Genomic DNA, 23,028 nt, shown 5'->3' with positions numbered 1-23,028 from the left:
ATGGGTAATTGTATGTAAAATAATGTATAATATGATATCTTGTAACAATTGTAAGTCGCCCTGGATAAGGGCGTCTGCTAAGAAATAAATAATAATAATAATACAATCATATGCTAATAATGACAAGCTTCAGTTTTTTACATCAACAATGATTTTACATGTAGGCTTTATTTTGTAGGTTGTACAATGACCGTTGCAGGTCTGCAGGTTTGAATGTCAGTTTGCTGGTCTGACCCTTGAAATGCAGGTCACTTGGGTGGTCTGTATACAGAGGGAGTAGATGGGACTGACAGAGTTGAAAGGTCACATTGTCACATGATTTAGAAGGAGGAAGGCTGTTCAGTCCCGGAGCTTTCTCCAGACAAGCTCAAAGCAGCTCAAAACCATTAAAGGCACTGTAGCAGGGCGATTGCCCTGCACGTGTGTATTTAGTGTTGATATCATTTGTATGGGGAAATGGGTTTATTGTATGTCGTTTTGGAGTTGATTTGTTTAATTGAATTATTGTTTTACAGACGGGCGCTCGATTGAGACTTGCTGCCTGCTAGGCTTGATTGAGGGGAAGGGCAGCAAGTGATTGGCTGTGCTGGATCTCAATCAGCAGGTGGGCGGGTCTTGATCGAGTGTCCGTCAGTTCAAAAGCATCCGCGGGAGATGGTTCGGGGTGACTGTAACGCCATGCCAGAGGGGAGCGGCGTATACTCGGGAGGAGAGGTTCCGCGCTGCAGGAACGACAGCTACGCAACCCTGAGACTGCAAGCGGTGCTTGTGAAGGCAATGCCCAGCCAAGGCCGTATGAAGCAACACGTTGCATGCTCAGCATTTTGAACCAAACGTTTATCTACTCTCCTAGCCTCCTGCAGACGTTTCGGGTTACCTTTGGCTAAAATCCGATAAACTCTCAAATTTATACAAATATTTTTTACCTTTCATGTATTGTGTGATTATGATGCGATTATGAGGACCCTCATGCTCAGGTCCGAGCCTTAAAATGCAATGTGTTTTTAGCAGTGTGTGTGGAGCATAACTAGGGATCTTGGTCAGTCAAGCCCTGTAAGCATGTGAGGTAAAACTGACAACTGACACCTCCACTCCTTCTGCATTTAATAATCTGTCAAATGACTTGTTATTTTTCATAAATCAACGGTTATCACAAAAATAATAACCTCTCAACGCATATTCAAAACCAGAGACCAGCAGAACAGGAACGAAATTACTTTAAATTAAAAACACATTTTTAAGAGGACTAACTTTTTTAAACAACATATTTCTTGCTTAAATTGCTCCCTGTAAGTGAAGGAAGCAGCAGATTAAGGGTAAGAGAGAGAATTATATTTGAGATGCCAGTAGCCTGAAGCTTACCATGCCACCTTGGATTGTGATCTCTGAAGCTAAGCAGGATTTGGCTTGGCCAGCACTTGTATAGGATTCTGCACTGGATACAGTATTGCAATGTTAATGGAGTGGGAACCAAGATCTTAACCCTTTCAATACTGTTGACCTGTATACAGGCCTATGAAAGATTACTCAAAACTGTAGAGCACTGTAGTTCTATAGGAAAGATGACTCCACTCAAAATTGCAGACTGGTCTTCATATATATGTCACACTGACATTTCTATATCTATAGCTGTCATAATAATCTTCTCTGTCTTTCTTTTCTTGCAGGCGTTTCTTTCTCTGTTCTTTTCCTCTGTTCCTTTTGTTTCCTTCTTCTGGTGAAGGGTTTGAGGAACACACAAACTCCCCCGGGATGAGCCGAGCCTGGAGGTTGCCCCTGAGTGTGTGCCTGCTGGCCACAGTGGCCCAAACCCTCAACCCCTTTGCGGTGCAGCAGAGCCAACCAGACCCCTGCTACGAGGAGAACGGAGCTGCCCGGCGATGCATCCCAGAATTCATCAACGCTGCTTTCGGGAAGGAAGTCCAGGTATCCAGTACCTGCGGCAGCCCATCTTCCCGCTCCTGCAGCATCACGGAGCGAGAAGAGCGCCCGGCGGTCCGGTCCTGCCAGGTATGCGATGCCTCGGAGCCCAGAAGAGCCCACCCTGCCTCCTACCTCACAGATCTCAACTCTGCCCACAACCTAACCTGCTGGCAATCTGAAAACTTCCACCACTCCCCACACAATGTCACCTTGACCCTGTCTTTGGGAAAGAAATTCGAGATCACTTACGTCAGCCTCCAATTCTGTTCCCCTCGCCCTGAATCCTTAGCCATCTACAAAAGCATGGATTACGGCCGAACCTGGACTCCATATCAATTCTACTCTTCTCAGTGCCGGAAAATGTATAACCGTCCGAACAAGGCAGTGATTACCAAACAGAATGAGCAGGAGGCACTCTGTACAGATGGGCACACTGATCTCTACCCACTTTCCGGTGGGTTGATTGCATTTAGCACCCTTGATGGTCGCCCATCTGGTAAGGATTTCGACAACAGCCCTGTGCTGCAAGACTGGGTGACAGTGACGGACATCCGAGTGGTGTTTAGCCGGCCTCACTTCCCTCGGGAGCTTGGAGGAGGAGGGGGAGGTGGAAGGAAGGACGAGCACCCAGCAGCTGGATCCTATTTCTATGCGGTTGGGGAGTTCCAGGTGGGAGGCCGCTGCAGGTGCAATGGGCACGCCGCCCGCTGTATGAAAGAGAAGGAGGGGAAGCTGGTGTGCAACTGCAAGCACAACACAGAGGGACCCGAATGTGATCGCTGCAAACCATTCCACTACGACCGGCCCTGGCAGAGAGCCAGCAATCACGAGCCCAACGAGTGTCTGGGTGAGTCTTTTCTTCTTTTCAAAACAAACAGATAAAAGTGTAGTATCGGAAAAATCACAGCTAGCTAATGTGCTCTTCTTGTTTCACTACGTATTTCATTTTCTGTTACAATTATCACATCTTGGTGACTTAAAAAAGGTTAAAAGACAGGTCTTCTCGAAGTACAGCTGGTAAGCATTAACCTGCCCCCTGCAACACTCTGCCCCCACTGGATGTCAGAACAGGCCCAGCAAGGGAAAGGCCTTGTAATAGACTCTGCTAAGAAATAAAGACTCATCACTGTCAGCAACCAGACATTGTGGGGAAGCAATTAAAATGGCAAACCGAATGTTTGGGTATAAAGTCAAAAGTAATCAAAGTAGGTTATGATGAAGTTATACAATACACTGATGAGACCACACTTGGAATACTGTGTTCAGTTCTGGTCACCACATTACCAAAGGGACATTGCAGCCTTGGAGAGAGTCCAACAAAGAACAACCAGACTAATCCCAGGTTATAAAAGAATTAACTTCTAACGACAGGTTGAAGGAACTGCATTTATTTAGAATAAAAAGAATTAGGGGAACTTGACTGAGTTAACCCTGAGCAATGCAGCACAGAAACCAGGACCAGGGGACGTAGTTGGAAATGAAATGGCGATAACCTTAGAAGAGAGATAGAGACACAACACAGAAATGGGTGAGGGGATGGAATGGGTTACTTAGAGGTAGCAACACTACAGAGATGGATGAAGGGATGGAATGGGTTACTTAGAGAGGTAGAGATACTACAGAGATGGGTGAGGGGATGGAATGGGATACTTAGAGAGGCAGAGATACTACAGAGATGGGTGAGGGGATGGAATGGGATACTTAGAGAGGCAGAGATACTACAGAGATGGGTGAAGGGATGGAATGGGATACTTAGAGAGGTAGAGATACTACAGAGATGGGTGAGGGGATGGAATGGGATACTTAGAGAGGTAGAAACACAACACAGAGATGGGTGAAGGGATGGAATGGGATACTTAGAGAGGTAGAAACACAACACAGAGATGGGTGAAGGGATGGAATGGGTTACTTAGAGAGGTAGAGATACTACAGAGATGGGTGAGGGGATGGAATGGGTTACTTAGAGAGGTAGAGATACTACAGAGATGGGTGAGGGGATGGAATGGGATACTTAGAGAGGTAGAGATACTACAGAGATGGGTGAAGGGATGGAATGGGATACTTAGAGAGGTAGAGATACTACAGAGATGGGTGATGGGATGGAATGGGATACTTAGAGAGGTAGAGATACTACAGAGATGGGTGAAGGGATGGAATGGGTTACTTAGAGAGGTAGAGATACTACAGAGATGGGTGAAGGGATGGAATGGGTTACTTAGAGAGGTAGAGATACTACAGAGATGGGTGAAGGGATGGAATGGGATACTTAGAGAGGTAGAAACACAACACAGAGATGGGTGAAGGGATGGAATGGGATACTTAGAGAGGTAGAGATACTACAGAGATGGGTGAGGGGATGGAATGGGATACTTAGAGAGGTAGAGATACTACAGAGATGGGTGATGGGATGGAATGGGATACTTAGAGAGGTAGAAACACAACACAGAGATGGGTGAGGGGATGGAATGGGATACTTAGAGAGGTAGAGATACTACAGAGATGGGTGATGGGATGGAATGGGATACTTAGAGAGGTAGAAACACAACACAGAGATGGGTGAGGGGATGGAATGGGTTACTTAGAGAGGTAGAGATACTACAGAGATGGGTGATGGGATGGAATGGGATACTTAGAGAGGTAGAAACACAACACAGAGATGGGTGAGGGGATGGAATGGGTTACTTAGAGAGGTAGAGATACTACAGAGATGGGTGAAGGGATGGAATGGGTTACTTAGAGAGGTAGAAACACAACACAGAGATGGGTGAGGGGATGGAATGGGATACTTAGAGAGGTAGAAACACAACACAGAGGTGGGTGAGGGGATGGAATGGGATACTTAGAGAGGTAGAGATACTACAGAGATGGGTGAAGGGATGGAATGGGATACTTAGAGAGGTAGAAACACAACACAGAGATGGGTGAGGGGATGGAATGGGATACTTAGAGAGGTAGAAACACAACACAGAGGTGGGTGAGGGGATGGAATGGGATACTTAGAGAGGTAGAGATACTACAGAGATGGGTGATGGGATGGAATGGGATACTTAGAGAGGTAGAGATACTACAGAGATGGGTGAAGGGATGGAATGGGATACTTAGAGAGGTAGAGATACTACAGAGATGGGTGAAGGGATGGAATGGGTTACTTAGAGAGGTAGAAACACAACACAGAGGTGGGTGAAGGGATGGAATGGGTTACTTAGAGAGGTAGAGATACTACAGAGATGGGTGAAGGGATGGAATGGGATACTTAGAGAGGTAGAAACACAACACAGAGGTGGGTGAAGGGATGGAATGGGATACTTAGAGAGGCAGAGATACTACAGAGATGGGTGATGGGATGGAATGGGATACTTAGAGAGGTAGAAACACAACACAGAGATGGGTGAGGGGATGGAATGGGATACTTAGCCAAGTTATTGATGCTGAATCATTTGGATCCTTTAAGATACAACCTGACCAAGTTTAGAGATCAGTCAGCTACAGGAGCCAGATGAGCATTGATGGGCCAAATGGCTTCCTCTTGTTCGTAATTTTTCTTAAGAAATTCCAGATTTGTTACTGATAGAATCCCCTAAAAAGTGTCTTTAGTTCAGTGCCCCTCCCCTTTATTTTGCGTAGCTTAGTCTCTACTTGAATGAATGTCAGATACAAAAATGAAGCACATAAAGCTCCTCTTCACTGGGCTGTCACCGAGGCTTAAGAGGATCTTGATGAATGGAAGTTTATGCTTGGATTAAGTCCTGTCTCTCGATATATATATATATATATATATATATATATATATATATATATACAGTTTTTATCCAAAATTACAAGTGTAATAGGTGTAAACCTACCTGTGATTTTGTGAAGTGTGCTGATTTCCACTGAGGTCGAAGAGGAAACCACCGAATTAATTTCACTTGTGACCTTTGCCAGAGGTCAAAGAGCACTGCCATTCCAGATTCCAGCAATTTGCAGAAGATTCAAATCCAGACTCCAAACTTCTGGGACACCTTTAAATCCATATTAAATAGAGTGGAGATGTCCGTATGTAGAGTACATGTGTAAGTCACTGTTACATTTTAACATCCATCAATTGAACCATTTATCCTATTGTGATAGTACAACTTTCTTTACCATTAGTTATTGAGCGCATCAGAATCTGGGTATATACAGTATGGAGGTACCTGTCTGACTTTTTTATATGGACATGTATTTCTTATGACACACTCAGCAGTAAGATACACACTGACATGATATAGACACGCTACACGAAGACATTGATTGTCGAAACGTTTGTCGAAAACCTACCAAATGACACTTTCTTCTGCTGTCATTTCTACTTCTAGTAACCTTTTCTAGTTACCTTTTGTCTAGAAAATCTTTCACCCTCCCCCCTCCTTGTGTTTCACAAGTTAAGGCTCCAGCCGGATCATTTGTCTAAGTTATAAAGTTTTACTATTTCTTAATACTTGCGTCCTGTGATGGCGGATGTATGTTACTTGACATACCTGCTGCATTTGAGATTTTTAAACAACCACAAGCACTGTAACCTGAGACCAGTAGCAAAACTGGCCGCGGTGGCTCTACTGTACCTCACTGACAGTGTTATGGCAGGTGTTTCTGAAACCTAGCCACCTGTGGAAGTCAAATCTCATAGTCTTTTCAGAATTTAGTATTCATTAAATGTATACCAAAAAATAAGTTTTAAAAACAATAAGAAGATGTTAACTTCTCCGATCACTATAATTATTGATGGTTAAAGCAAACATCAAAATTGTGAGGGAAACTGTGAGGGAAACAGCTTAAAAGCAGAACTATGATTTTTTGTTCTCTTCTGTTCCTGCACTATGCAATTAATTTCAATCAGAGGACCAGCACTGTTGCAGGAGGAAGAATGATCTGGATACAGTACATATGAACAATTCTGTTCCTCATGACAAACACTCTCAAAATGTATTTCCAGCTGTTTAATGACCCTTAATGTGTGACTAAAAACACATCAAAACAATTATGTTTAAAAATATCACTGTGATACAGTCAACACAGAAAAAAACAGCAAAAAAAAATGCATTGCTTGTAAATAGGGTGTTCTGTAACACTTCAAAACTGAAAATAATCATAATTATGCTGCTTAGGATAATTTCTTTCTGTTAAGAGCAATTGTTTTTGCTCACATGCAGCACATTTAGCGGTTGGAAATTTTGTGGGAATAAAAAAAACGACCATAAAATCAAACGAATATTAGAATCGCTAAATTCCTTGACATTTTTAAAGGCAGCTAAGCTTTCCGTTTGACATTGTTTCCGTGCTCAAGCTTGTCCCCTATCAGGTGCCAGCAATGGGGGAGCTGCCTTTTCAAGTGAGCAATGCCAAGTCAGTTACCAAGAGGGATTAGAGGGGTGAAAGGTCAGGGAGGGGGCTGGGGAGAGACTTGAATATTTATTTAAATTGGACCCTGACTGGCTATGTTGAAAAGAAGGCCTTTAAAAAAAGAAAGAAAAAGAATCTTTTTGTAAATGAATAAAAAAATTAAGGAGGGGGTTACCAAGCAACTGTTTCAGCTTGAGCTCAAGTCCTTGTTAACACTTCACGCACCGCTGATAGTCTGATTGACCCTGGGAAACGATATGGGCTTGTCTGAAGACAAAGGGCCAGGATGACTACATACCCACCAAACAGACTTCAAAAATAACAGCTTACAATCTGAGCTATCACTATGACAAAAAACAAGCTGCTGACCATGAAGTATATCAACAGTATGTTGAATAAGAAATCATTATTTATTAAGAAATAAATACATTGAATAAGTGGTATCTTGGGCAGCAGTGTGGAGTAGTGGTTAGGGCTCTGGACTCTTGACCGGAGGGTCGTGGGTTCAATCCCCAGTGGGGGACACTGCTGTTGTACCCTTGAGCAAGGTACTTTACCTAGATTGCTCCAGTAAAAACCCAACTGTATAAATGGGTAATTGTATGTAAAAATAATGTGATATCTGTATAATGTAAAAATAATGTATAATGTGATACCTTGTAACAATTGTAAGTCGCCCTGGATAAGGGCGTCTGCTAAGAAATAAATAATAATAATAATCTCATTAGGTGTGCAGCTGAGGTATAACTATCATGGTAAAGTATATTTTAATGACTGATTTAAATTATGTGAAATAACTACTTTGTGTTCTGGAGATACATGTAAAAATGTAGTTTAACATACAGACGGATGGATGCACTGACAGAGACACCTCCCCTATATCCACAGTCTTTCAATACCTTATGCTAAATAATGTTTTCATCACTAGTGAATACGCGGTTTTCCAGACATATGGAAAGATAATTATACAAAAAACTGGAAATACGGACACACAACCGCTTCCATTTATCACATGCATGGCGATTTTAACTGTTGACTGTTAAAAAAAAAAAAAAAAAAAAATCTGTTGCACATGTTTTTTTATGCATTTGTTTTATTTTGTTCTTTGGGAGAAGTGTGGTTGCAAAATCTAATTTTGTTAATGAAGAAATTACATTTCTGTTTTTCTTAGATATCAAACTCAGGTTATTTATTTATTGATTATTTTGTTTACCATTTTTCCTTTTCTGGGTAGTGGTTAGGGAAAGGATGCAGATTATGAACAATTCCTACCTTTTAAATGGTGTATGTTTTTCTTGTATTCATTATTGGCATTCCTCGGTTAGAAAGTCATAATTCAAAAAGTGCCAGATTTCTGAAGGAAAGGATAAAGCTAGCCAATCTAAGATTTATAACAACCATTAACCTACTCTGACATCATAGAAAACTTTAAACACACTGGGCTGACCTCAGTGACAAGATGACCTGAATTCGACTGATTAGTGCGATAAGCTGAGAAGTTCCACTTTATTAAAGTTTACAGAACAAGTATGCCAGTTACATCCATCCTCCACAATGGCTCAAAATTCATAATTATACAACAACATTATATATCAACAGTATATAAGAAATAGTTTAATGAAAACGTGATCTGTTTAAGACTTAGATTATGTAAGCACATGGGGTGTTAGTATCATGGTAAAGGATAATACAATTACAGTGGAATTACCAGTGGAATTACCTCTTGTGTATTTCAGTTTTTAGATCATTAAGACAAACAGAAAGGGGCTTTTATACTCTCTTAACAGCCTCCCTCTGCTCTGTACCAGGGGGTTAGAGAAATAAAAAGGGAGGCTCTTTATATTCTCCACACAGCCTCCCTCTGCTCTGTTCCGGTGGAGAAAGAGAAACTCTTATAATTGCTTAGCAGCCTGACTCCGCTCTGTTATAGAGCCATATGTGCTGGGCATTGAGACAGCAGTGACTGAAATCACAATATTATTCTGGAAGGCCCCTTGGCACCAGGAGGATTGATTTGTGGGGCTGGTGACCTTTGGCGAGTGATGACAGGCCTAGCTGACATGGAGAGGCCTGGGTGCACAGGGGGAGTCACAGACAGGTGGTCTCAAACCTACCAGGTCAACAGCAAAACGCTTGTTCCTAGGTCAAGAGACTTCTTTGTTAGTTTCTGTTACAGCACCAGATGGACAGAGTAGCTTTGAATGTGGAGTACTTTTAGAGTGTATCACTGCAAGGGTTTCAGTTTCACTCTAGCACAAGCAGGGTTATTGCAGCCCCCCATTCTTCATCTTAGTGCTAAAAAAGGCTTTCAAATCCATTTTGTTATCTCTGATTTATTCTAGCAACAATATCAATGTTGCCCTTTTCTTAAATCCTCCTGTCAGCACTACCAGTGTTAAAGGGGTGATAACCAAGGCTTAAAAATAAACTTTGGAACCTCATATTAGTATTTTTCTCCATGTTTTGTTGAATTCGTTTTAATCTTCATTTAGATTTGTTTAGTGTGTAACAAAGTAAGAACTTCTAAGTGCTTGTATTCTAAGAAGGTCAAGACAGACACACTGTAAACATTAACTGTGATGAACTGACAGCCATGATTACAACAAAACTTCATGTTTTCCACGCCTTGCTATCATTGCCCGTGACTCCAGAATGGTTTGGGTACTCTGTCAGACTGCACTTGAAGATGTCTCTGTTTTTCTTGTTGCATTGATGGCTTGGTTTCAGTGGACAGCTATGGCCAAAAGTTTTGCATCACCTAGAATTTTAGGATTGCGACATAATAAAAAAAACTATACAAACATATTTTTTATATTTTATTTAACATCATGTATCAAAGAAACTACAAAATTATATTGCAAAAGTCTACCAAAAGCCATGATAGTACAGTATTTTTGTCAGTTTTTTATTAAGTATATGGAAAACTACAAAGCAGTTTGTAATTCATTATGTTACATAACATTATTCAGCAGGTTTCATTTAACTTTATGACGCAAAATTAGTTAATTCTATAGGGTGATGCAAAGCTTTTGGCCATAGCTGGACACAGTTCCAAGTGGCAGGAAATGGGCTCATTTGATTCCAATGTGGAGCTGGCTGACCTGAGCCACTTTCACACACAAATGCCGCTACTGAGCCATCTCAGAGACATTTCAAAATTTCTTTAAAATACCCACTCACACAGCATGAAATTGCGCAATCTATGCCGTTATAACCCTTTCACACAGCCAAAGGGATCATGTGAGTACAACTTTCAAGCCTGTCAAGTCAACAGATCGTTGTCATGGCAATGGTGATTCACCTATAAATTACAGTATCACGCACCGTCCCTTCTGTTTGTGAATCCACCTCCTCATCAGCCCGTAAAGTTACCAATTCCTTAACTTATTCCTGACTCAGTGTTGATCAGCCACTGTATTTGAAAAAAATGAAAGTGTGTAACAAAAAATAACACGTCCGGTATACAGTCACGTGGGATGTTGACTTTCAATCCACGCCCACTATACCGCTTCAGTGCCGGCATAGCCTTTCAGACAGGAGTTAAGATGGTTCAGTGACGGTATAGGCAATTCACAAGGTGGATCAGAGACGGCATAAAATATGACGGCTTTGTGACGTTATAGGAAATTTATACAAACCAAAATGGTTTTTTTCCTATAACTTTTCTCAGCGTCAGGGTACCCGACGAATCATTACAAGTTAGGAGTAAATCTAGGTTTTAAAGTGTTGTTTTAAAGGAAATGAAGTTTTAAAAGGTGAACTCAACACAAGCTGAAAACGCGAGGGGTGTACCAAGATAGGAAAAAGTTAACCAGTGGAGCAGAATTCAGGTTAGATAAATAGGTCTCAAAAATAATTCCCCTTTTAATGGATAATACAGGGATGGTTTGAATCTCTATTCACTTCACATACTGACCCACGCACTGCAGTTTCTGATGGTCCGGGATTGAAACACAAGTTTAAAGCCAGGCCCACACTGTAGAGCAACCAAACGGACCAACAAGATCACACTGTGTGGAAGTGTTGGCCACAAGATTATTGTCATCAAACCATGTTGCTAAAGCAGACCAGTGTCCAGCTTTTGGGGTCTTTTGCTACAATGAATTGGAGCGCTGAGGTGGATTATTACATCAATTCTTGGGTTATGTATAAAAAACAGTGTTTACCGTTATTAAAACATGATATTCTTATTGTGATGTCTATAGAAAATAGCATGAATTATATTGTTTTGTAAAACACCCTGCAGCACTTCATCTTTTTGGACTACTATACTATCTATAAGAACTATTATCCAATTTTAGGCATACATCTAAATTGCGACCAGGCAAATTCATGTTTTTGTACAAATAGGTATTTTCTTCTGCTAAATTAGCAGGAGAAAACTGTTAAGTAAAAAAAAAAACACAGTCCCAAACAGTTGCAAAGGCCAAATTATACACATAAGACTGAAAGCAACATTTGACAGCATAGGGTTAAACAGGAGTGCTCAGTGTGGATATAAAAGAGACTGGGAAGCCATTCCTGTGAGCATCCTGCTGAGCATCAGTGAAGCCAGGCCCCCTCTCCATCTGTGTAGGGGTTGAAGTGGAAGGTCTGGGTCTGGTGTGGAAACAATTAGCAGGAATTAAGAGTGAGATGACAGATGGGCTGCCTGGGAGCTTGGGGGCTCCAGACAGGGCTGCCTCAACCTAGCCCAGCCCAGCAGAGCTCATTATACTGGTCCAGACAGGGCTGCCACAGCCCAGCCCAGCAGAGCCACAGAGCTCATTATACCGGTCCAGACAGGGCTGCCTCAGCCCAACCCAGCAGAGCCACTCAGAGCTTATTATACTGGTCCAGACAGGGCTGCCACAGCCCAGCCCAGCAGAGCCACTCAGAGCTCATTTTACCGGTCCAGACAGGGCTGCCACAGCCCAGCAGAGCCACTCAGAGCTCATTTTACCAGTCCAGACAGGGCTGCCACAGCCCAGCAGAGCCACTCAGAGCTCATTTTACCGGTCCAGAGGGCTGCCACAGCCCTGCCCATCAGAGCCACTCAGAGCTCATTATACCGGTCCAGACAGGGCTGCCTCAGCCCAGCCCAGCCCAGCAGAGCTCATTATACTGGTCCAGACAGGGCAGATATAATTGTGGTGTAATCAGCCACTCTGCGATTTGCCCACAGGAGGAAATATATGCCCTATACTTTGAATGGTGAGGAGGATACCACAGAGAGTGGTGAGGGGAATGAATGGGTTATCTAGCCATGTTATTGATGCTGAATCATTGGGATCCTTTAAGACACATTTTTGAGATCAACCCGCTACTAGGAACCACCACATGTTGCCACTCGGTTTTGAAGAAAATTCCAGATTGCCAAATTTACACCAAAGTATGTGCTGCAGATGGCAGGTTTTTCAAATGCAGTTTCTTTCTTCTCCACAACTAGAAGAAAGCATAGCCAAGGGGCACATCTAAGCTTGACGCTTCAATTACTTAAACTGTGACACTTCGAGAAAAAAATAACACCCTTCTTTGCTTTCAAATAATTACAACACTCAGGAATGTTATTTTAAACTGGAGCTGTTTATGTAGGAGGGCTGTGGGGCAATGATGAGGCTTGACAGCAGGCAGCATGGCTTGTTTAAAGAGACAGAGACACTCACTGTGAGGTTTGGTAATAAGTTGTCAAGGCACATTGACCAAAATGAGTTTTGGCCTACACTGACTGAAAACAAAATATGAACGTGTGGTTTCTCAGAAGTATCTATTTCAAACAAATCTATTTCATATTTGCAGTGTTACATGGATGACAAAATAGCCGACTGTCACTTTATGACTATCAGTCACCAGAGCTATCAGTCACCCCACGTGAAGGAAACATATTACATGTTGCAATAGTCAACAATAAACTGTCTTCATAGTGAGATTATTAAAGAGAAATACATCCTGCCTGGTCACTTTATTAGGACCTGTACCTGATCACAAAGGGGGAGTCCATTCATTCATTTGTCAGACTTTCCAAGCCCCTCTAACCATCTCTGTCCTTTTGCCATTGCTTGCACACTCCTGACAGAGTGCTTCCCTGTGGATGTGCAGGGCGTTCATTCATTCATGCTTGTGGAGCACCCTAACTAACGTGACTGTCCTTACTACTGTGGCATCTGCTCCACTAGCATGCCTCTTTCGCATGCTGCTAGATCTTCCACCATTTCTGGTAGACTGCAATTGTGCTGCTCCCATAGATTTACAATACTGTCACTGGTCGCTTTTGTCAAAAGTGAAAAAACATAACAAATGTTTGTGGACTATGCATACGTAAAAACGTTAGGTTCCTGGCCTCAGTGCACAGCACAAGACTGTAATCTTCCACGTCTGCGCAGTTATCAGCCTCACACCGCTTCTCGCTCCACTGTAGTGCCGAATTCTGCCCCTTGCTGAATTTTGCACTACTTTGATGCAAAATGCATCATTGTTTCGTCTGTCCGTGTGATTACTTTTGCTATTCAAGGCCGTAGCCAGCTATGAGGTTAAAATCATACGAATAATTATTTATTTAGGCCCATTTACACATTTCTTTGCCGCAAAATAAAACAAATTTCATCCCTCATTGTGTGCATATATCGCTCAGAAATGAAAACCAAAAAACCAGAAACCCTAAATCTGTTCTGGTGTATTTAAAAGCAGAGTGTGATTGACACTGGTAGTTGAGTTGAGGGTTGTGTCGAGTTCACTGGGCTGTGGTTTGCAAGGATCCTCACAACTGGTCAATTACATTAATAGAAGTCAACTGCATATTCATGAGTAGAAGTCAGAACACAGCCAAACAGCCAATCAGATCGACTGGTCAACCGAAAAGCTTGAGCTGCAACCGTCTGAACTACACACTGGTTATGATGGGTCTATACTCTAAACTGTCGGTGCAAAATATCTTAATAAGGGAAGTTTAAGGCCCATTTGACGAATGTTTGCGATACACGAAACACTTCTTCCCACACTCCCACTATTTAATGAAACAGTTTAGTATGATGATTGACAAAACTCCGACTGTGTGGCTTGTTATCTCCTCATTAACTGCTCATTTGGGAGTTCGAAGTGATACACAAAAGGTTAAATAATGTTTAAGGAAACTTTTCTCTGTCAAAGTTTAGGCATATTAGCCTAGCGATCACCACAGGAAATGGCATATTGTCATTGTAAACATGGATTTGTGCACTGGTGTTGTAGCATGTATGGGTAATGCTGCTGCTGTTGCTGGCATTGTCAATATTGCTGTAATAAATGAGGATCATCGAGTTCAGCCTTTGCACCAGGAGCCCGCAGCACTGCACTGTGAACAACAACGAAATGTCAGACATTTGCGAACTAGAATGTATAGGCCGTGCATAAATTTATTCAACCTGCCTGACAAGGACATCATGCAACGGTTCATATGAAAATATTAATGGCATTGGGATGTTATGCAACAGGATCTTTTCAAAGATTTGTGGTCACCCAGCCATCCACGTCCCGTGTCCTGCATCAGGTAATAAAGGGCAGCAGGGCAGCAGTGTGGAGTAGTGGTTAGGGCTCTGGACTCTTGACCAGAGGGTTGTGGGTTCAATCCCCAGTGGGGGACACTGCTGTTGTACCCTTGAGCAAGGTACTTTACCTAGATTGCTCCAGTAAAAACCCAACTGTATAAATGGGTAATTGTATGTAAAAATAATGTGAAATAATGTATAATGTGATATCTTGTAACAATTGTACGTCGCCCTGGATAAGGGCGTCTGCTAAGAAATAAATAATAATAATAATAATAAAATGCGTTAGTTTGTACGGCAGGCAATTATATACATTTTCCCACTGACCAGCAACACCAGGACAATGGACCTGAGAGGACGGTCATCTTAACTCCGGCAGTCCAGCAGCTCAATTTGGAGAAACAACTGGAAACGATGACGCTCTGAACAGCGCGACAGGACGATGCTTCAGTCACTTTTGATGTATCCCCTGCTGATGATCCCAGCATGAAGTACAAGATACATCACACCTTCACGGCCAATACTCTAGGTCTCTCAGAGTATTCTTACCCGACAAATGTCCTACAGAAGCGCTACCCTCATCTGTATGGGTTCCCATTACCTCAGATAAACAAGGCTCATCCGATGATCCTGATTGGTTCAGACTTCTCGCATCTGGTAATACCCATAAAGCCTGTGAATTTATGCCCACTTGGAGCTCCAGTTGCAGTTCGTAGCAGCCTAGGCTGGGCGCTACAGGGTCCTGCTAGCTTTCTCGATCAACAAACTGGTGAACAGCTGGTGTTGATCTGCTGAAGAATGTTGAGAGACTCTGGCAGGTGGACACCCTACCATACATCAGTGAGAAACATGCAACCCGATCAAAGCAAGATCAGCAGGCTGTAGAGCTACTTGAGGCAAAGACCATCAGAGTAGACGAGAATGGAGTACAGCGCTACGCCACGCCCTTACTTCGAATCCAAGACAACCCCCACTTCCAAGCCACGAAGGAGGCCGTACTCCCTCACCTTCGAGGCACAGAGCGACCCCTCGAGAAAAAGGTTAGGGTTGGGTTAGGGTTAGGGTCAAGGTGGGCTGATTTCATAGAGTTGCCAAACTCTGGAAATGAAAGATGGGAGTGCTTGGCAAATGCCCTCGAATCATCTGATGCCCTCAGGACACTTTCTAGTGGATATTCCTTTACGCTGCGACCAGAAGTCCCAATTTTACATCAAAGATTCTGGTGTCTCAAAAGCTTTAAAAAAAAGTCTGGCTTTTCAGCCACTTCCTGTAGCGCGTCACCATCTAAATACCTTTTGTCAAAACGTAAACAACCGCTTTTCTATATAACTTAGTTTATATGGCACCTGTAGTGAAAACAAAATAACATTTAAGAAAAAGGTATTAGGGTAATCAAGAACATTATTAACATTATTAATAATACTAAGAGGATGGATATTCAAATAACCATTCAATAGCCTATATTTAAATAGTTTAATTAGTCTTAGAAATTATTTAACAATCTGTCCCAGTTTTGAGCTTTGAAAATCTGGTCACCCTATTTAGAACACATTATAAAGTCTAACTATCAGAATCTAGGGGGTCTACAGAGGTAGCCATGTCTGTCTATGTCAAGCAGGGTACTGAAGGCCCTAATTTTGAATTTACAGACGTGGTGGGGGACGAATGTCTCTGACATGCTTGTTAATTTACCTAAAACTAAAATAATTCTTAACAGATCTGAGAAACCAGGAATGTTACAGATTAATGATTAGCCTATTAATTACTCTGTAAAGGGCAGTTCATTATCAAGTGTATGAATGTATGAGTCAGTGTACCGGTAATTGTGTTAAAAATAAAACAACAGTTTATTTTAAGATGGAAAGTATACATTAGCATGTACCCAGTTGGTAGTTGATGCTATAAAAAGTGGGTAGCTTAAAGGGACTAACGACTGTAATTTTCCCAAACAGTGGTGGAAAGGCTTGTGGGGAGCATAATGTCAGTGACATAAGGTAGCTCATTTGGAATGACTCCAAGATAATCTTGTTAAAATCGCCCTCAGCCGGACAGCGTCCAAGGGAGCGAGCCAAGACAATGCAGGCAGATTTAATGGGATTGGGGGGCAGTGTGAGGAGAGACCCCTGCTCTGTGTGTTTGAACCAGGCCGCTGGACCAAGGGGGAGCTTTGGTCTTTGCCTGGGCCTGTGCTCAGCCCTCTATCGTCTGATCAGAGCAGCATGGCAGCTCAATGTGGTGTGAATGAATGAATGAATGTCATCCACCTCCCACAGAGAAGCACTCTGTCAGGACTAATTCAGAGGCACAGGGCAATTACTGGCAACTCATTGGAGATAGGCACTGGTTCCTTCTGAGACCAAACTAGCTGTGTGCGTGTGTGTGTGTGTGTGTGTGTGTGTGCAGTGCAACATTCAAATAGGACACAGAATTGATGTAAACACCTAATTAAATCTAGCATTACAAGTATTATGTCTTTGGGAGTCATAAGTTGGTGAATGACTGAGGTGTTTGTGTAACAATCTCCAAATAAATATACATTTGCCATAACTGTATCCATGGTGTTAGAATGATGTGGAGTAAGGTGAATGTTCTAGCTCAGACTGTGATAGCTGCAACTACATATCTCTGACGCAAGGGATTTTTTTTCCTAGCGAGGTAGATTTTATTATCCCAGGAATATATATAACAAAGAATGCAGAATTTTAAAGACTGTGGTGGTGTCTTTGATATTTGCATAATATTGAACCAGATTAAAATTAAGTAATACATTAATTTGGTGTTGTTTTATGGGAGAATTTGGGCACATGTCACAGCTGGCTATAGATTACATACTTTTGTTCTTCTCTGTGAAAACACGCCCTTCAAGTTTGTTATAAGAAATAGCAATCATTTAGCTCGCTGATAAAGACTAATGAATAAATGCAGCACTAGGGTTTGTTCAAATAAAAAGCAGTAAAGATGTTGCATTGAAAAACTAATAACCAGAAAAAATGTGAAAAACATGAAAAACTTTCAGCAGAATGTGTGTCTGCCAGCCCAGCTGTGACCCCCTCCCTCCTTCGCACAGGCACAGGAGGCTGCCTCGGGTTATTGATGCTGACAGGTTGTTGCGGTTTTTGTTGAGGAGGGAAACAGCTAAGCTGACAAATACAGGGAAGGCTGGGACATAACTCACTGTGACAAGCGCTGCCACACAGAGTGGGGGATCAAGTCACAGAGCAGACAGCATGCAGGTGTGGATGGGAGGGGGAGGGAAGCAGCCTACAGTAGGTTGAAGGCAAACTGTATTCCTAGGTGGAAGGCCCAGGTTTGGATGGCACAAAACTAGAAATAAATATCCAGAATAATAATCTAACTGCTCCTTCACTCAACTACATAGTTTTCCCCTTAGTTTTATACTATTGATTGTATTCCACTCAAGAAGCTTGCCTTTCAAAATTGTGGATCTGAAGAGAGAGTCTAGCAAAGAGCAACCTGACACCCCAGAGCTTAAAGGAATAAGCTATGAATATTGAGGGAACTGAATCTATTCAGCCTAGAACAAAAAAGAATTAGGAGGGAATGTGGATGTTAAGTTGAGGGCAGAGGGTAGGAGAGATTTTTTTACACAGTGAGTGGTGATGGTATGGAATGGGTTCCCTTTCAAGTACAAAATGTAACCATTACCTCATGCGATATCTCTCTTATATGAGCATTTACATCAAAGCTGCTCCTTTAAGAGCCTTGTATGCGTCAGACGTCGTCTTCGCCGCCAGGAGGCTTTGTGGTCCAGTGGGTAAAAAAGGGGCTTGTAACCAGGAGGTTCCCGGTTCAAATCCCAGCTCACTCACTGACTCACTGTGTGCCACTGAGCAAGTCACTTAACCTCCTTGTGCTCTGTCTTTTGGGTGAGATGTTGTTGTAAGTGACTCTGCAGCTGATGCACAGTTCACACACCGTAGTCTCTCTAAGTCGCCTTGGATAAAGGTGTCTGCTAAATAAACAAATAATAATAATAATAATAATAAATACGAGTGACACATAAGGCTCAGCACCATTTTATCTTTCAGCCTTTGCCTAAGGAAGGAGTGAGCTCTGACTTTAAGTCATAACTACAGAGATAAGTTGATTCAATTCAGTTTTTCTCTCTGACTTTTCCAGTCAGCGTTTTGCGTTACAAAGACACTGCCAGTGTTAACATCTTTTTAGCTACACTGTGCTGTCGAACTGGCAGGAGCCTTTTCGACCGGAGAATATTCCAAGTGTCTCTATGGTGTTGCTGTGTTTGCTTTGCTGCACTGATGACGAAGGCTACTGGATTTTTCTAGTTATCAGGCAACTGCAGCCCCTGACTGTTTTACAGTTCATGCTTACAGGTTGCCAGTGGCTTTTTCAGGTCTTTACCTGCACGCCACTTGTACTGGTACCAGCCCGGTACTAGTGACTCGCTCTGCCGATACCAGAGCTGGTACCAGATCCTGTATAAGTCGGTACCAGGGTCGGTACCTGAGCCGGTACCAGTCACCTGGTCATTACCAGAGCCAGTGCCAGTCACCTGATCGGTACCAAAGCCTGTACCAGTCACCTGATCGGTGCCAGAGCCTGTACCAGTCACCTGGTCATTACCAGAACCAGTACCAGTCACCTGATGGGTACCAAAGCCTGTACCAGTCACCCGGTCGGTGCCAGAGCCTGTACCAGTCACCTGATCGGTTCCACAGCCTGTACCAGTCACCTGGTCAGTGCCAGAGCCTGTACCAGTCACCTAATTGGTGCCAGTGCCTGTACCAGTCACCTGATCGGTGCCAGAGCCTGTACCAGTCGCCCCCCCTCCCCCCGTTGTCTCAGTCCCCAGGGTTCAGGCATCATTGCATAACCCACAGCCAGTGCAGGAGGACGCTTTGTTCCTCGCTGCATCTCAGGACATGGACACTCATGAATTAATCTTCCCTGTTGGAGGAGCTCACCTCCCTTATCAGACATGGTCAGACATGCTATCACGGCCCTGCAGGTGCCTTGGGCCACTGAAGATGAGCCTAAACACTCTATATGTGATAGGTTGCCCACTGCTATACGCCAGCGTTGCCCCCCACGCCCCGACCCCGGCTCTCCCGGACTATATAGGGTGCACAACACAGATAAACTGGGCCTTGCTTCCATCGCCACTTTGGTGTAGATGCTCAATCTGACCGTGCTGCAAAGGGACATCTCATGACCCAACAAACAATGCTGCATCACAGAAGTGATGCTGAAGAAGGCCTATGTGGCCTCTGCATTTTGCACACGTCTGGGTAGCTACAGTAGCATATTGGTAGCATACCAGTCCAAGCTGTTTCAGGCTGTCCACTGAACACAGGCCCTCATCCCACTGGTTGGATGAGTTGAGCTTAGTCAATAACCACTTTCTCCAGTTGTCTAAGTACAATGGGCAGGCATTGGGCAGGAGCATGGTCACATTGGTGGCGTCAAGAAGGCAGCTCTGGCTTCCTCATGCCCGAGCGCCTGACAAGTACAAGGTGTCGTTGCTTGATGCACCCGTAACACCGGGTTATACATTTGGACGCCAGTGGATGAGATGCTAAAGCGCTCTCACCAAGCACGGGAAACTTCCAGGGAGCTGGCAATGCCTCTTCCCCAAGCAGAAGCCCCAGCCTATAAGCTGGCAAAGCAATGGCGAAACAGGCACCCTCAGCCCCAGAAGCCAGCAGCCGCAGATGTAAGTCCCTGCAAGCCAGCAGTCCTAGGGTTTGCTGCCACAGGTCCAGGGCCCATTCTATCAGGCCCACCTCGGGTTATCTGACAGGGTCATTGTCACCCTTAAGAATGCTAGGGTAGTGACTACCTGCTCCCAGTACAGACGTGGTGTCAGTCATGTGCAGATATACAGTATTGCAATTTTGCAGGACCTGTTTGATGAAGGGAAATCTCCCTCCACACTTAAGGTCTACCTGGCAGCTGTTTTGGCTTGCCATATTTAAATTGACTCAGTCTCCCCAGGAGCACACTTTTGAAGGGTACTTGGAGGTTAAGACCCCCTAGAAAGGACTTTGACCCTCGCCGGTGGCTCAATGTAGTGTTGGACACACTTACAAGACCGCCATTCAAGCCCCTTCATTCAGCAGGGCTGAAATTCCTGTCCTTAGAGACTTTACTGCCAAGCAGGTAGGTGAAATACAAGCATCTTGTTTTTTTTTTTTTTGCAGAGGCCAGAACTTAGGTTACTCTCCGCACTAATCTTGCTTTTCTCCCTAAAGCATTTCTGCTTTCCATATCAACCAGTCAGTGGAATTGGAGGCCTTCCATCCACCTCCTTTCCAGTCTGACATGGAGAGAAAGTTCCATATGCTCTGCCCGATTAGGGCACTGGTGTATTATGTTGATCGCACCCAGAGTTGGCGGCAATTAGAGCAATTGTTTATTTGCTTCGGGTCTAAGTTCCAGGGACAAGCCCTGTCTAAACAGCAGCTGTTAAGGTGGATTGCAGACACGGTCAGGATTGCATACGATCAGCCAACCTGCCCCCTCCAGAGCAGGTCACTGGTCACTCCACAAGAGGCCTTGCAACCCTCCTGGGCGTTATTCCAGGGCGCATCTGTCACAGTCATTTGCAACGCTGCAGTATGGGCCACGCTGCATACTTCTACCAGGTTCTACCGACTGAATGTCGTAGATCAGCAGAACCCTGGTTTTGGGACCAGTGTTAAGAGCAACCACTCATTCTGCTTTTTAACACATTTTTATTGTGTTCCTTTAATTCCTGCGGTAGTTAGCCATACACCATTTTTGGACTTCTGATTTTAAATGCTGAAGTTACTCAGCGTAACCTTGCAGCATATACACTGCATGAGGGTTCTTCCTCACTGTACTATGGATTATATGTAGGCCTGCTACTTTTCGATTTTAATCGGTAAAGCTTGTTAAACGTAAAATTACCAAAAGATATGAGTTCGACTGCAATAAATTTACCAAAGATAATCATTTAGAATTTGGCCAAAAAATAAAAATCGAATAGTAGCAAGCCTAACTATATGCCATGGACCATTACCCACTGGAAACATTTTGAAAAAAGGGATGCAAATGGTGAATTTTGGCACAGACGTAGTGGTCTGTAATGTCTGACAAAGTACTCCACCAGTGCACTGAAGGAGCACTGCTCACAGCAAGGCAAGATCAACAAGAAGAAAACTGGACTAGGATCATCAAGGCCCCTGCAATACAAGACTGGAAAAAGAACTGTCATTTGCAAAAAAAAAAAAAATAGATCAAATACTCTGATGCAAAATATTATTTTTCACTTAACTTAAATATACCCCTATTGCTTTAAATCACACAAGTTATACAGAACAGTGCAAAACTTTGGGAGCACCCCACTAAAAATTACCCAAGGAAGCTATAAACAAACTGGAATGTAAGTCTGCATTCTAAAGAAGTTGAGTGCACAGATAGCTGAACTATAAGAATGCAGTAAACAACAGTAGTTTAAATACTGTCTTTCAGAGATTATCCTTTCTATGTCATGTATTATCTTGAAACTATTACTGAAACTATTTATAAATAAGTTCCTCAATTTAGTTGCATATTATCACACTCTTATTGCATGCGCTCAGTAATGGGTAACTTGACAACAACATATTATTTATTTATTTATTTAGCTGCTGCCTTTATTCAAAATAATTAATTATTGATTATTATTTATTTATTTTGCTTCTGTGTGAAATAACTCAAGATATTTCAATACATAGACTATGTAAGTCGCCTTGGATAAAGGCGTCTGCTAAATAAACAAATAATAATAATAATAACATAGCCGCTAATATTTGTAATGATGGATTTATACAACACACAGGGAATTAAGACTTAGGCTATTTGAATATGAAGGGAATGAAAAAAAGACTATATTTATACTGTATAGAGTGCAAGTAGTTGAAGCTGTTTCTGAACAAAATAAATCTATACTGTACTGTTAACAGTAAAAAAAAAGACTCCAGTACCGATTGGTGTCAGAGGTATCTTGTCTTTCATAATAATACATCAAAAACAATATTTATAACAATTTGTGAATTTAACAAAGACAATAGACTTCAAAAACACTATTATTCAATTACTCCATCATTTTTTGTAGCGTGTCTGGCTTTAGTGCAGTGGGTCGGTGGTTCGAATCCAGACTGCTGAGGATATAAAATAACATAACATAATAAAAATAAATACATGTGGCAAAGTGGTTAGCGATGTGCAGGTGTCAATAACAGACAACGATAATCCA

The 23,028-nt window shown here is 42.7% G+C and overlaps 1 protein-coding gene across 1 annotated transcript in view; it reads left to right on the top strand.

Annotated features, from left to right (window-relative positions):
* LOC117417820 (netrin-3-like) overlaps positions 1-23,028 on the top strand; it is a 103,873-nt gene that overhangs the window by 18,074 nt on the left and 62,771 nt on the right. Inside the window, exon 2 of the mRNA XM_034030164.3 lies at positions 1,668-2,770. Coding sequence (XP_033886055.1) covers positions 1,753-2,770 — 1,018 coding nt within the window. The 5' untranslated portion in view covers positions 1,668-1,752. The remainder of the gene's footprint in view (positions 1-1,667; positions 2,771-23,028) is intronic.

Source organism: Acipenser ruthenus, chromosome 13 (genome assembly GCF_902713425.1).
Source record: "Acipenser ruthenus chromosome 13, fAciRut3.2 maternal haplotype, whole genome shotgun sequence".
In the NCBI taxonomy this organism is placed as follows: Eukaryota; Metazoa; Chordata; class Actinopteri; order Acipenseriformes; family Acipenseridae; genus Acipenser; species Acipenser ruthenus.
This window is presented reverse-complemented; position numbering and strand designations above follow the sequence as displayed.